The sequence below is a fragment of the Balaenoptera acutorostrata genome, chromosome 8 (genome assembly GCF_949987535.1).
Source record: "Balaenoptera acutorostrata chromosome 8, mBalAcu1.1, whole genome shotgun sequence".
Classification (NCBI taxonomy): Eukaryota; Metazoa; Chordata; class Mammalia; order Artiodactyla; family Balaenopteridae; genus Balaenoptera; species Balaenoptera acutorostrata.
Window position 1 is genome coordinate 81,890,642 of NC_080071.1, and position 16,195 is coordinate 81,906,836.

Below are 16,195 nucleotides of genomic sequence, written 5' to 3' on the forward strand. Positions count from 1 at the left end.
TCAAGACCACATTTCCATTTACCTTTTTAATCTCACTTCCAACTCTACCCTCTTCTTGTTAGTTTCACTTTTTATTACTCACTTATTTAATGTGTAAAATGGGGATGCATTTGTAGGTGCATATCACATGAAAAGTATGACAGGGCTTCCCTGGTGGCGCAGTGGTTGAGAATCTGCCTGCTAATGCAGGGGACACGGGTTCGAGCCCTGGTCTGGGAAGATCCCACATGCCACGGAGCAACTGGGCCCGTGAGCCACAACTACTGAGCCTGCACGTCTGGAGCCTGTGCTCCGCAACAAGAGAGGCCGCGATAGTGAGAGGCTCGTGCACCGCGATGAAGAGTGGCCCCCGCTTGCCGCAACTAGAGAAAGCCCTCGCACAGAAACGAAGACCCAACACAGCCATAAATAAATAAGTAAATAAATAAATAAATTAATTAAAAAAAAAAGTATGACAGCATTCAGCACTCTATAGAAGGCAAATATTTTATAAATCCAAGTTGGTGGGAACAATGGCAGTTCCCTTAATATGAGGGAATATGACACACAAATCACTGACATTCATTGAGCCAGACAAATTACTCAATGACCGTGTCTCCCCGCAAAACTGGATGTGAACCAAAGTTTCTGTCACGAGATTTTCTGTGAATAGTCTCTAGATCTCTGTGCAAAAATGGGAAGTATTAGTTTGCTCAATTTGGGGGATGACTTCAAACGGCAGAAATGAATCAGTTGCCATGATGAATTTAGTCACATCAAATCCTGTCCATTGTGTAGCTTCAGTCACTAGTACTTTACTTTGAAGTGACCATTTCAGCTGGATTCACATTTTTGTCTCAGCTATTCATTTCTGCTCCAGAGCCTGCTTGTGGCTTTTGAAGGAAGATATCAGAAATCAAGATATGAAATTTCATTCTTCCCAAGAAATTGGGTCCTACAGAGGGTAAAAGAGGTTTGAAAGAAATGATTTGCAAATAGGTCTTCCACATGTATCTGTCAAGGTATGATTTTGTTGTTTTTGTGTTTTATCTGAACTTGGTCATATTGTATAAGGGAATGTTATTTACTGTTTCTGTTACTGATGCTTTGGGAATTGAGGTAGAGTGGGAAAAAAGGTGGAGTAGATTGATTTCTGCTCATAGAGCTTGTATACACAATGTAATCACATTTTTACCTCCATCCTTATGGGAGGGTCTTGTTTGCCTGAATTTCACAAGAATGTTAGTTGTAAGACAAGAGAAAACTATGCAGCTTGTTTATGTCTGTGTTTCTTATACCTTTATTGGTAAAAACTAATAATACCAACGCAAAACAATGCATTAACTTTATCTAAACTCTTTAAATTTGGCTGGGAAAAAATTCAAAATACTTTATTTGCTTATCATGAAGAATTAAATTAATAGTGCTTATGTAACTTCTTCATTGCATAAAGTCTACACATGTGCTTCTTTTGATAATTTATAAGGACATGTTTTTAATATGTCAATGTTAATAGGTCAATTGTTAATATGTTAATAGCTCAATTTGTTAATAGGTCAATTTTTCTGTCAAAATACTCTTCTAAATGTTCAAGACTGTGCTAGGGCCTTCAGGAGCTAAAAACAAACATAAGAAACAGCATTGATTCTCTCTTCCCCACTTTAGGAACTTTCACTTTATTTGGCAACAAAAAAATCAAACTTATGAAATGAATTGGAAAAAAAAATCTGTTCTATTTGCACTTCTGTGGGCTTAGGAAGTAGACAAGTTTAGAGAAATCTGCTGCCAGTGAGAGTAAACTGAAGGGTGAATTGATGGTGTATTTTAAAGGATATGTAGAATTTGAAGAAATGAAAAGAATATTGTCTACAGAGAATGAATTATTCATTCATCCCCCAGTCTAAAGTAGGTCTGCTCCACTTTCCTCTTTCACATCTACTTTCACATCTATCTTTCTCTTTCACTCTATTTTCTTCCTGGAATTAGTCTTAATCACCTGGCTCTGCCTCTAGTCTCTAAGTTTGGGGAAGATAAATATCTTGTTCTCTGTTAAAAGACTAGGACCTAGAACACTACCTGGCACAGATAGGTCTTCAATAATTACGGGTTTAATTAACAAATCAATTAAGTATTAATTAACCAGGGGTCTGTGTTTTTGAGGGGGTTCATCAGCAAAGAATGGATATTGGGAAATATAGAAGCAGAAAATAAGTTTGAATGTGTATGGTGTTGTCACATTAGAAAATATTTTAATATCACATACTATTTGGGATATTTGAGCAAGGGAGTGTTCCCTTCAATGGATCTTCAGTAGACTGACATAGTAATGCTATGGCAGAACCATGAGAAGAGAAGGCTGCAGACCAAATCTGGTGTGTTGCTTGAGGTCATCTGTGCATGTGATGAAGACAGCCTCGCCTGCTAATAACCAGAATTGACTGATCATGACCTCTGCATTTGACACTCCCTTGTTCATCACATAAATACTACACTACAAAGACAAGGGTGTTGGGGGTGTTTGCCATGGAGTGATAATAATGACTGATCATAAAATGTAAGCTGCATGCAGAAAGACAAGTTTTACAACAACTGAGGAGGAACACAGAGGAGATTGCAAGACCAATGGATAAGAGGTTTCAAAAAAGTGTCAAAGGAAACTTGAGATTAAGCAAACAGAGGTAGTGAGCCAAAAAGACAAGTGTCAGCAGTCAACGATACATATGCTTAATATTAAGGTAATGGAAGGAGTTAAGTTATTGGTAATCAAAAGGGTAGGTTCTGACTACGAGAGAAGTGGCTGAGATAAGAAGAAAAAAGGTATCTTTGAGAAGATTTCAAAAAATTGAGTGGCCAGGGAATGTGTGTATATTTCACACTGTGTCTTACATATTCTTAAATTAGCCTAAAACTTACCAATTTTTCATCCTCCATTTTTTTAAACTAAATGAGTTGCAGTGTAAATCTCTTTTGGTGATTCCAATCTGGAATCCAAGGTTTGCAAATGCTTTAAAAAAAACTGAAGCAGATGCCCATAAATGACAGTTATAAATGGGGGTAAAAATCAACCTTTGCCAAAGAATCATTAAGTTAATTGTCTTCCTTAAGTTGAACCATTCTTCAGTAAATAAGAGACTCCCTTTTCAGTAAGGCAGCCATGAAGTCACATTTCCCTGCTCCCTTTAGAAGTGTGTAAGAAAGGTTTATTTTAATAGGGTAGATCTTAAATTCAAATGTGCTCTCCATTAAACGATAAACCCTGAGGGCTATGTATCTTTCACTACTGTGTAACACAGGCAACAAATAACAGATGATAAATATTATAATGAGGCCAACTAAGATACCGCATCCATGATAACTGGGAAATTGTTTCTTTTTATTTTAAGATGCACTGTGGGCATTAAAACTGTTGCTAATCTGTTGGGATAATAGCTTCTAATTTGTTATGAATAAAGATGTGTGGGAGAGGATGAGGTTTGATCAAAGGCAAATTTTTAACACTGGACCCTGAAGCCCTTAAGGGCTGCACCTTAAAGTGAATAATCCAAGTGCATGCATTGACATGGTGTATTAGATTCAATCATTTTGCCTGAAGGAAACCAATCAGGGAAAGTGAATTGTTCCCGAAAAGTCATCCTAGAAAAACAGAGCCAAGCTTCTGGCCTCTGCGTAGGCAGTCCATGGCATCTATATTTCAATCTTTTATATTACTGCATTCGGGTGCATTAAGCAGATGTACAACCTGTTGTGTATAAAGACAGCACATTGGCCACTCCATTTAGGGTAACTAATGCATCTGTGAATGAGCGTTTAGTTCTTAAGCAGTATCTCTAGCGATTCACATTTACATGTCACTCTGATTATACGGATGAGGGATGGAAGGTTGGATTTTGGAATTGCAGGCATTTCTTTTTTAAATGGACTTCAAAAATGTCAAGGAGTGCAGTTCCCAGACTTACCAGTTTGCCAAGATAGTGTGTTCAATAGAAAAATAGTTTCTGTTGTTAAATAGGAAAAACACTTCATGCATACAACCTGACCTTGTTTTACACTCACATTTTAATGTCACAAATATCCTGAGGGATTGTTTGATAAGGTATTTCTACCCTAGTGATAGATGAATGAATCTATTTAGAAATGATTTCCCCAGAGGTCATATGATGATGTACGAGCAGAGCTAGAAACAGAATCTCCTAACTAGGGTGGATAAAGCATGTGTTCTCTGTGTGTGTGTGTCTGTCTGTCTATCTCTGAGAGATCTATACTGTCTCTTTCTGTAGATGTAAAGATTATAGATTTTTTCCACTTTACCAGTACTTCCTGGAAAAAAAAAATGGCTTGACGACCTGTTCAATTGTAAATCTTGAGCTCTGTCTTCTTTAGAGGTTGGGAATTTCTGGATGACATAATGTACTTATTTTCTATATTTCATTTTACATCTTCACTTCCTTCCAAACCAAACTGCTACGATTTTTTAAAAAAATTTTGGTCTTCCAGACTTATTTATTAAAGCAAAATTTCTAGACAGTTACAATCCTTTAATTTAATATATACCTAGAAATAATGAGTTAAAATAATTAACTATATATTCCTTTTAATTATTGTCTAAATTTACTTTAAATCCCTAAACACTGACATGTTACTTTTTATGTGCAAAGAAGCATACCAAACGCTAAGGGAGATAAAGAAATGTACAAAATTTGATACCCATCCTCAAAAATTCTAGAATCTCATGTTTGTGTATGATAGCTATAAGGCAGAAAGTGACAAATAATACACAAGAAATTCAAGCTAGAGGAGAGAGAGTATTGATAAAAGGTTCAGGGAGAACGTGGCATTCAGTTTAGGTTCTGATGAACATGAAATTTATTTTTTTCAAGTGGAGGTATAGTTTGAAGAGGAAGAGACCCCAGGGAGCCAGAATTATGTGAATGGGTGGAAAGGAGGTTGGGTCATACAAACAAAGCCTGAATTGCCTTATGGAAAAAGTGGACTCTATTTTGGGTAATCCTGAAAGCTCTAAAGAAGGGAAATGAGGTAATCCTGTTTCTTTTTTAGGACTATTTCTTCAGGTTAATGAATAGGGAAATTGAGATAGAGAATCCAACTAGGAATATCACTTAGTAGCCAAGACAAAAAGTTAATAAAAGCCTCGTAGATAGTTTGGAAAATAGGAGACAGATGTGAGATCAAAGGAGATGAGGAAGGATTTGTTGACCAGTGTGTACATAGGAAGAATGTAGATGTCAAATTACTTGGGGGTTTCTGTTCTCTGTGACTGATAGCATGAGGATGCTATTGAAGACAAAGTTTCAATAGAGGGAAGCGGGAGACGATGCTGAGTTAGTTTTGGAACATATTGACCTTGAGTGTCAAAGGGGCATCTATTCATCTTAATAGCATATTTCAAGTTTTTAGAAAGGGTGAAAGCCTTATGTTTAAGACAGAGCTGACACTAAAGCATTTTTATTCCAGTTCTCTGATTTTGCTTGGCAAATTATACCATCTGTCTTCTAGAAGGTAAATGAATAGGTGGTTATGTACTTGGGAGTTTACAGATGCAAGGAAAAATCCTTTTTCTGGATATAAAGTCATACCAGAAATAACTTTGGGTATACTAGTCCTTTTCTGCCAGTATTTTGGATAATACAGACTCTGCAAAATGGGATGCATATCTTGCTAGTTTTGCACACACAACAACAGCAGAAGCTTTCAAAGGTGATGGCAGTATCTAATGTGGCATCATGGATAATGGTCGGGGCTGGGAAAGTCACTAGGTACCCAACTTCTCAAAAGAGAAAATATATTGAAATGGTACTGAAGAGCATGGCATCTGCTGCTTTCTTGAATTGTTTAGTTCTTTCCTGAATTCAGGGCATTGCTTTGTATGTTATCACCACTAGGAAAATGTGTTTACCTCCAGCACCCATTTCCAAAGTGCTTTCAGAATATAATTGCTCAAATAATTTTCTGTGAGTAAATTAACATTTTACATTATTTTATTAACTGTACATAATTATACCTGTAGAAAAATTTGACTTTCTGTAGTTCAATGGCTATCTCTAAAAAACTTCCTTTGAATCAATGATCTTGGAGTCTTTGCTGATAATTTTGTGGGATTTTTTTTTTTTTTTGTAGGAATGAAACCAACATTTTTGAGACTTATTGAGCCTCTACTGTGTGCCAGGCTCTTTGCTAGTTGATTTTTTTTATAGAATATAAATATAGAGGATCTAGATCTAATACAATTGGGACTGATTAAACAAAATATTTAAAAATTGGAGCAATATTAAAAAAAGAAACACATAAGCACATATAAAACTCTTTAAAACTGTAAAGTTGTAAATATACACTGTTTACCAAATTTGGCAATAGAGTCTTTTATTTGTGTGTGTTTTCCCTAATTGGATTTCCATATAATCTTTATGCACAAAACATGTCCATTAGTTTTCACTTTTTAATTTGGTTTCAGTTTCCTTAAAGCTGAGCCCCAATTTAAAGACATTTGGAAAAACAAGCAAGCAAACAAACATAGTTCAGACTCCTTTTAGATTTAACAGATTTACCGTAATCTCACCACATCCAACCAGACCATATATTTTTTTAGTAAACCTCCTTTTATTGAGTATCTTCCAAACCACTGACATAGTTTTTCAACAGAGTTTTCAGAGAAATTCTCACTTTTTAAAACTCATGTTTCTTTGATTTATATACTATTTGATAATATAATTACAGCAACAAGTGCAATTGACATGAGCAGTTTTGAGAGCAAACTTAACTATCATCAGCATACAATTCAGTCTTCTGAGCGTAAGTGAGTGAGCCTGCCTATCAACCATGGGCATTCAGAATGCCATGGCTGTTGATCAAAATGTTTTACGAAGTTAAAGAAGAATTAGATCTAATCCAGGGATTTGTTAAATAAAAATTAGTTTAGAGGTTTCCACTGTGTTATCTCAGGCATCCAGATTGTCTATCAACATATGACAGGTAGCTATTAAAAGGCTCCATTTTGTTTCAACAGTGAAAATAATTATTGGATACTTGAGTCACATAGTGTCCTGCCAGCTTTTCTTTCTAATGATAGTTTGAAAAAGCCTAAGTCAAAGAGTTTTTAAAAAGAAAGGCTCTGATAATATCAAGCAGTTTTTCATGGATCATATCTTTCCCTCCCTTCCATGATCTCTACTTACTTTACACTTGCTGCAAATACTTCATGGTCTGTCCCTCAAGCAGCTCACAGACCAGAAGAGATCAACTCACAGATGACAACCGTAGAATGCCATAGAGGAGGTGCTCTGATACGGAGGACAGAGCTCTCTGACGGCCCTGACAGCCAGAGGCCTGGAGACCAACCTTGAAAAAGCCTGGCTGATAATAGAAGCCTTTGTCAAGGAAACCACATCTGAATTAGATGTTTAAACATGATTTAGCCAAAGGAAGAAGCTCAAGCAGACAGAGCAGCATGACTGCTGGCTGAGGTCACAATTTAACCTGTCTGTGTCCTCAAGACTCATTGCCACCCTTTGCACACAGTCAATCTTGAACTTTATCCCTGAATCAACAATCTGGAACAAAGTTAAAGTGGGAACATGTATATTAGGGTAATTTTAAGTTCAAGGAGGGAGAATGTTGCAGATGAGACTTGGTATAGGATCCAAATCTGAAAAGACCACGAGTGTCACATAAAAGTTTGGATTTTTCGTCTGAAGGAACAGAAAAGCTATCAAAGGGTTTTAATTTAGGTAGTGACATGAGCAAATCCGCACTTACAAGGATAAATCTGGCAGCACCGTGGAGAAAGATCCGCTAAGAGGCAATTGCATTAATTTAGTCCTGAAATTATGAGCACCTAAACCCAGGCAGACCAGGGGAGATGGAGAAGAGGGGATTAAGCTGATCCCTGCATTCGGATTACTCTTATAACAAGGACAAGAATTAACAGTGTGCAAGTATTCTCAGATTTTTCCTTTCTCCTTCATCATAAACTAAGAAAATGGCGAGTGAAGGAAAGGAGGAAATTAAATAAAACTTCATCTGTCCTGATGCTTAAGAAACCTGGGAGTTTATTCCTGAATTATGCCCAATCATATATACAGTTCTCCATTCATTTAGTTAATAAATGTTTACTGGGTACCCTCTTTGAGCCAAGTACAGTTCCAGCCACTGGAATTACAAGACGAACAGGTCCAATGAAGTTCTACCCAAATAACTCTAATTTCTCAGTTTCTCTCGATTCCAAATGTCTGCACACATATTCTCTTCTCTCCACTTCTCTCCCTTATCTGATTAAGTCTTACTCATGCTCTGCATGAGCTGAAAAGCCACTTCCTCTCCCATGGGACTTCCCAGACCCTCAGCCATGGTTGGGGCCCCAGGACTTGTGCTTCCATTGTACTTGCCTGGTACTTCCTCTGAGAGAACATCTGATCGCATGGCACGTAAATCATGCTGGTTCAATAGCCTGTGAGGTCCTGAGGACACGGACCCCTCTGCTCTGGTCACTGCCCAGAAAAGAGTAGACATTCAAATACTTTGTGAATAAATGGTGAGTAAATGAATTAAATGCCTCAACACAGGGAATTGTTTCTTCCTCCATAAAAATGATACTTTTAGAAAGCCAAACTCATCACTATACTTTAAACTGGCATTAAAGTAGCCTTCTACTCAGGAAGTTCAAGGCTGTTATATGTTAACATTCTGTATTTCTAGCTTCTACTTCTAGATCGAGAAATGAGCCACATATGGTTAGCTAAACTCATTTGTGAAAACTTGGCATGCTCTCAAACCATATTCAAAGCTTATGTTAGTTTTGAAGACACAAATAAAAAAATATATTTTCCAGAACCTCCCCTTCTTTGGTTGAATTTTTGGAAAAGATCTCCCACGATGTGAACTTCTGTAAACTACATTCTAAGTTGAATCTGAATATCATTATATGATTTGAATTTTCCATATACTGTCTCTTCTTCAAGCCATGACACTTTAAGGAGTAGAGAAGTATTATTTGTATATACAAATGAGGAATGTTTTACTGTTAGATTCCAAAATACCATAGATAATAACATATGCTAATCTTAAAAGCACTCGACATGTTTCAAGTAAAAACTAAGTCTTTTAAAGATGTGTCATAGCCTTTGTTCTGGCTTTAATAAACATTAGATTTCAGTCCCATCTCTTTAGAGACTCAGAAGTGAATAATAGGAACTCTGATAAAGGTTAAAAAAATCTCTCTACTCCCCACTCTAACCTCCTCACTTTATTTTAGGACTAAGCATTAAAGCAATGGGCTGCAGTATCAACTTCAAACTCTTGGCAATAAGCACTTATGATAAATAATGACATATTTGTTTTTCAAGCATAAGTCTAGCCATGATTACCTTAAGCCCTAACTTTCGTAAAAATCTTGAATTATCATGGAGTTTTGACAGAAAAAACCCATAAAATCCATTCAAAAATTTGCCCAACTCTGTATTATACCCACAATTATGACAGAAGAGATAAATTCTTTATTTTTGTTGCTTTTCCTTCATTTTCAAGCAAGATCTTTTTTCTCCCCTAATTTGGATTTGGAAGTGTATTGGCTGACAATTATTGTCAAAGCGCTCTTACAGAAATAAGCAAATGGTTGATTACATATTTAATATTCTTTCTGCGACACCAAATTTTGGGCAGAGTTGAAGTATCTTAGCAAAGAGAAATAATATAGTGCTTAAGTATATCAATTTTAAATATAACATCTGGAGTTAGAAACTGAATCCCTTCTCTTCGGGACAAGTTTCTTTTTTCCCATTGTTTTGTTTTATTTAGTTTTGTTTTGCTATTATAGTTCACCACAGCAGGTAATAAAAAGGTGTGTAAAGATCCCGTTTTTAACACTTGACCTTAAGATCCAAGAAGCATCAATAAATAGCCAGACACCGGAAATTGATGTCTGGAAAAGCATGAGGAAGAGTTAAGATATTAGGAGCACAAAAGTAGAAAATAGATATCATGGAGGATATGAAGTGGTGAAAATGAATGTTTGTGCCTAAGGCAAGAAATCCACAGGTTATGGCTTTGAATAAGCAAGTGGGGCTCAGGGAAGACATTGAGGGTAATGGTGAGTGAACAATTTGGAAGAAAATATGAACACAGTTTAATGTTACTGGAGCCAAGTTTCCACATCAAAGTGTACTGCATGATCAAAAATATATATATGGGGCAAACCTATTCGGCACTTAATTTTTTCCACTTATACTGTTAAAAAGGAAGGATATTTTCCAGCAATAAATAAGAATGATGCATTCATTTCCTGCCCTGTGTCATTCCTAGTCCTTTCCTGATGTCAACTGCATTTTCTGACATGTTAGCCAATAATATTTATTTAGTAATTGCTGCATTGTACTGGCTCATTTAGGACTGTATTCCAATGTAAGTGCCAGAAAACCCAACTAAATTGGGCTTCAACAAAATGGAATTTAGTATTTGACAAAACTGAAGAGCTCTAGGATTTACCTAGCTGCAGGCACATCTAGATCCAGGTCTACGATGCCACAGACCTGGCTCCACTAGTTTCTCTTTGTAGTGGCAAGAGGGCTGAGGCATTCTGAGATGCTACCCAGTGCCCAGGTTTACTCTGATTCACCAGTTTGCCAGTTGCTACAATAGTCATGGTGGCCAGGCGGATCTAGTGTTTGATTGGCTGAGTCTGTGTAACATGTTAGACTGAGAGGAAGAAGACTGATCTCCACGTAGGATTTATCATTGCCAGAATTAGGGAGAATGAATCCCTTGGAAGCACAAATGACAAGGGTCCATGAAATTCTCTAAGCCCTCTATCATCTATCTATCTATCTATCTATCTATCTATCTATCTATCATCTATCTATCTATCTATCTATCTATCTATCTATCTATCTGTCTATCTATCTATGTACCTATCTATCTATGTGTGTATGTATGTATGTATCTATGTATCTATATATGTGTGTATGTATGTATGTATCTATCTATGTATCTATGTATCTATCTATCTAATCTATCTCCAAAGTGGATTTACTTCCTTTCTTCATTTTTTTCCTTCATAAAACAAGTATGTTTGAGCACCTATAATGTGACAGTGTTTATAACAGTGAGCGAGAACACAGGACTCCTGCCTGCATGAAGCTCAAGGTGAGTGGATGTGAAGTGCCACTTGTACTCATCAAGGCCTAATGGGGCTGGGATGATGAATTGTACGACAATTTCCATCTGCCAAAAATCACGGAGGATGTAATGAATCACACGTCTCTCTTAACAGTCAGACTATGGGTTGAGGCATATTGCCTGTCAAAATAGGAAAAAGTATAACATACCAATCTTTTGTCTCTTTCTATGTATAATTTTTCATAAGCACAGATTGTTTTAGCTGGAAATGATACCTAGAAGAGGCCAGTGTTGAGGGGGGAAAGGGCAAGTTCTAGAGCGGGGGCCCCCTGGTGAGTGGGCTAGCGGGACTCACAGGGCAGCATAGGGTCATCAGTGTTAGGTCTTGTGTATCTGCAGAGAAGGCAAGAGGAAGACAGCATCAAATATAAATGTTTTTAAGTAGTAATTTTAATGAATAAAATCTCAATATTGATTTCCTTCTGCTCATTCATTATAAAAATGCCTAACATGAAAGATTTGAATATTTAGCAGATGACAGTGGTAAACTTGCCCACAGGTAAATTTTACTATCTCCTTTAGAGATATAGTCTCCACCTCCCTTTCAGATTTACCCTATTGACTTTATGATTGAATAATCCCTTTCCCTAATATCAGATAAAGACATCTTCTTGAAAAATCAACAGAAAAAATTCCAGGGGGTTCAGAACTTTGCGAAGGTAAAAATATACTGGATTATGCATCAGTGTTAGAGATGGATTTTTGAGCTTAGCTTCATAGAACTGTTACAAAAAAAAAAAAAAAAAAAAATTCCAAGCAAGAAGCAAACTCCTAGGTAATACCTCTGTTTGTAACCCAACTTCCTAGATATCCTTGAAAGAGGGTATACATATGAACCGGGATTCTGGTTTTTTTTTTTTTTTCCCAGTGGTTCCCAGGAATACTCTACTATGAGATATTGACATATTTGCTTCAAAATGACACAGAGAAGCAGTGCCTCTGTCACTTTTAGAGTTGACATCTCACCTTAGCAGCTCACCCTTCTCAGGGGTTGTGTTTTCATCTCTGAAAGGAAGCATTTCTCAGAAGGTGACATAAAACATTAATGTTGATGGATTTTCAAGAAGACAGCAAGACAAGTAACAATCTCTATTGAATAGCATTGTCGAAGCAGCTCTGAAGTTCTTGTTTTGTACCTTTCTTTGTCAGTCCCGATCAACAGGTACTTTAAAAAAAATCAAAGCAAGTACTGAAGAAAGTTAAGGACATGGAGACTATGTTTGCCTAGATTATCTTGAGTTAAATGTCAGATTTTGTTTTGACTTTGTGCACAGTTTTTTGAGGTTACATGGTACCACGTACCACTTTTTTTAGAGATATGGCCTTACATTGCACATTATGATCCCATAAACAAAATTCAGGACAGGATTTAAAAGTAGGAATTATAAAGCTGAAATTATTGACTGCATATGATATGTCAGATTCCATGCTAAATGCTTCATATGTAGCATTTCAGGTAAACTTGATAACAATTCCATGAGGCTAATACTACTATTTATCTCTTAAGGAAATGGTCTTTGGGATCAGCAACTAAAGTAGAGGTGCTAAATGGTGGAGCTGAGGATAGAAACCACAACTCAGTGATTCCAGAGCACAAATGTCCAGGTCTGTTCATAAGCCAGTAACTTTTTTGGAGAAGTTTACAAATATTTTATCAATTACTTCTAGGGAAACAATTTGCTTTGATTTAAGTAGTACTTTATTTTTTTTAATTTTATAATAGACAAACAAACCAACAGACAACTACGTCTTGCAACATTACCTTCATTGTGTGAGAAAAAGTGTACTTCTTTAAATTCAGGGTTATGAAACTTATTTTTATAACATGAGATGTGTCAGGCTTAATCTATCTTGAGCACTAGAGTCTTACTGCAAAAAGACTGCTTTCTTCAGCCCACGTAACTTTCACTTCAAGCCAAGTATTCCTATAGTGGAGTTAGTTCCTACTTTCCCAACCAGCATTTAAATACTCAGTCTGAAGCAAGAGACTGCCCTATTTTCACAGGCATTTCTTATTTCTGGGGTCTCACTTTTGTTATTAGGCTTTCTCTTTCTTGCTTCTTTGGTTTCTGAATGTCATAGATTGTATGATCATTCCCAAGTATGTTCGTTCATGACCTCCAGAAAGCAGATACCAAGATAGATGAAATTTAGAGGGAGAGATTTATTGAGGAGAATGCCTGGGATAAGGAGGGAGCAGGAATAGGCAGAAAAAGCCTCAGACCACAATGTAGCATGACACCTGTGAAAGGAGAAGGGGAAGGAAAAATAATTGGATAGGAAGAGCTTCAGACCATGGTGTAGCTATGGGGAAGTCTCAGCCAACCCAACAGGGAAACTCAGACACAAGGACTCCCACACTGGGCAGAAATAGCCAGGTCCCATACCTCATATGCTCAGCTGTTAGCTAGGAGCTTTCCATGGGCAGAGTGGCCTTGACCTAAATGCTGCATCCGATTTGAAGACTCTATGGCTGGGGGCTGTCAGCTAAGTGCTGTCCTTAGAGAAGCTTCATGGCTGCCACAATTCACCCCTTATGCTCAGCAGATGCTCTTCTGCAGATTTGGGGACCAGCTCTTTCATGGATCCTGTTGGATGCTTCATGAGGGAAAACTTACAAGGGGACAGTTGGTGTGAGAAACTATAGCTCCTTTCACTGCAGTTCATATGGGGCTTGCAACTGATATGCATTATCTCCCTCCTCCCACACTTATTGTAAATTCACCTCACTCTCACTCTCAACTAACACCTCTGCTGGTCTCAGTGGCTTGCCCGGTGGTGAGACTAATTTAACGAGAGCTTGGGACATCTGGTCAACAAAACCTTCTCGGGCCAGGTTGCTGCAGGTGACCTTTCAAACTCACAGCTGGGCAAGGGAGTAACCAGAGGGGTCCCATACATTTTTCTCTCTGAACCATCTTGTAACAGCAGCTCCGCCTCTTCCTATTGATCAGGGTCCATGATCTCTTCCACAATGGAGACCCGTCTTCTTGTCTGCTGGCCACTATACAAAGGGAGCTCCAATTACTTAGGAGGCAGCTATAGCCTTGTTGTTCAATGGGACCCTTACTGTATCTTCGAGAAAGAGTATGCCCGCTTTGGAGACCAAGATTTCTAACTAGGTAGAGACCAGAATTATGGGGGCAAGAAGCACAAAATCCCTCAGTGGGTCACTAGTTGTCAGCTACCTTCATTCCTAATGTCAAGTTCCCTCCTGAAGGGAGATCTCAGAGGCATATGCTACAAGTGCTGTACCTGTATTTGGTCCCCTACCTGGAAGAGGATTATGCATCCCCACATATTGTCATGTAACTTGCAGTGATTTCCTGTTGGAAGAGAATCTATCCCCACTCCATTGACATCAAATTTGGCCATAAGACTGGTTTTAGCCAATGGAATGTGAGTTCAAGATTACATGCCCCATCTGAGCAGAAGCTTTAAGAGACACTGTGTGGTTCTGTGAGTGCTTTTCTCTCTCTGCCATGAGAACATATCTCAGTAGGGGCTAGATCCGAGAATGAAAAAGACATGTGGAATACAGCCACAGCTGATGCACAGCTGACCCAATGAATACAAGCAAGAAGTAAACCTGTGTTGTTAAAAATAACTAAGAATAGGGGATTATTTGTTACTTCAGGATAACCTAACAAGATCTGACTAATACATTGTACCTTGTCTTATCTGTGATATTTTGCCTGGTCTCTGGTAAGTCTCCTTTGTCCCACTTTCTGATAACTCTGTTTCCCTGGCTGTTTCTAACTAACAGATGTCTGCTCATTAATGTCTCTAACTATTGTTCTTAATGTTTCTGGGGGTTTCTGGATTGACTACATCAAAAACATCTGGATATAGTTTTTTAAGAAACTCATTGGCTACAGAGTATGGCTAACTGGCTACAGAGATTCTGATTCAACAAATATGATTAGGTATTTGTCCTTAGTATGGGTCTAGGAATTTTTAAAAACTCCACATGGTGCTATCCTAAATTCAGGAATTAGTTGTATGCTATGTTTCATAATCTTCAATTTCCTTCTGATTAATCATCTTTACTGGTCTCTTGAACCTAGGTGTACCATAACCTTTATTTCTTACCCTTAGCCTTGGATAATGGCCTTTCTATCCAACTTACCTTAGCCCCACATCTTCATCCTGCATTCACAGCCTGGTCAAATTGAATTTGTACCTGAGACCTGCCATTGTTTAAAGCATACACTGAATTTCTCTTTGGAAAAAGTGTTTGTGTGTGTGTGTGTGTGTGTGTGTGTGTGTGTGTGTATGTGTGTATACATTACATATATGAACAAAAGGATAGAGAGTTACAGGAAATTGTTTTATGCTGAAAAAATGTAATTTTGAAGCAGCAGAGCTAATTATCTGTCTGGGAAAATGTGCAGGCCCTATTTAGGTCAAAAGTAACAGAGAAATTGCTGATACAGTTATTCCTCATAACTCTCATAAATGCCTATGTGTATTAATACATGCATAAATCCCCTCACGTGGATATATTACTGGGAATGACTGTCTAAATAATCCTCAAATCACCTTTTATTCAGTGATATGGCAGCAGAAATAAGGAAAAGACATGCAAAATGATTGAGGCAAAGTTAGATGAGATCAAATATTTCATCTTCTATGAGAAAGATTAAGGTCACAATCATCACAAATCAATGACAAATCTTCACATTCCATCATACCCTGATCTCACCTCCACCACACCATTCTGCCTTAAATTCTTACTGATTTTTCACAAACCATTCCATCTGAATTTATTCTAGTTTAATTTTTGGCTGATGTTCTTGAAGAAAGCATAGAACGTGAAATGCGTGAAAACACTACATGGATCTAGGATACTGACCACTACAATGTGAAAACTTCCACTTAGACATTTCCTTGATTTCATTCATGCTTCTAGATATCCACTGCTCTGGTTAGTGCACTGATATTTCTTCATTTTGCTTTGCAAAGATAGTATATCTAGTATCTGAATATCGACTCATAATACTCAGGAAAAAAATGAAATAAATATAAAAAA

At 37.4% G+C, this 16,195-nt stretch overlaps 1 protein-coding gene across 2 annotated transcripts in view; it reads left to right on the top strand.

The window, feature by feature from the left end:
* Nucleotides 1-870: 870 nt before the first annotated feature.
* NYAP2 (neuronal tyrosine-phosphorylated phosphoinositide-3-kinase adaptor 2) overlaps nt 871-16,195 on the top strand; it is a 165,853-nt gene continuing 150,528 nt past the window's right edge. For both annotated transcript variants that reach the window (XM_057551589.1, XM_057551590.1), the window contains exon 1: nt 871-1,001. In XM_057551589.1, the coding sequence (XP_057407572.1) occupies nt 988-1,001 (14 nt within the window). In that variant the 5' untranslated portion in view covers nt 871-987. The remainder of the gene's footprint in view (nt 1,002-16,195) is intronic.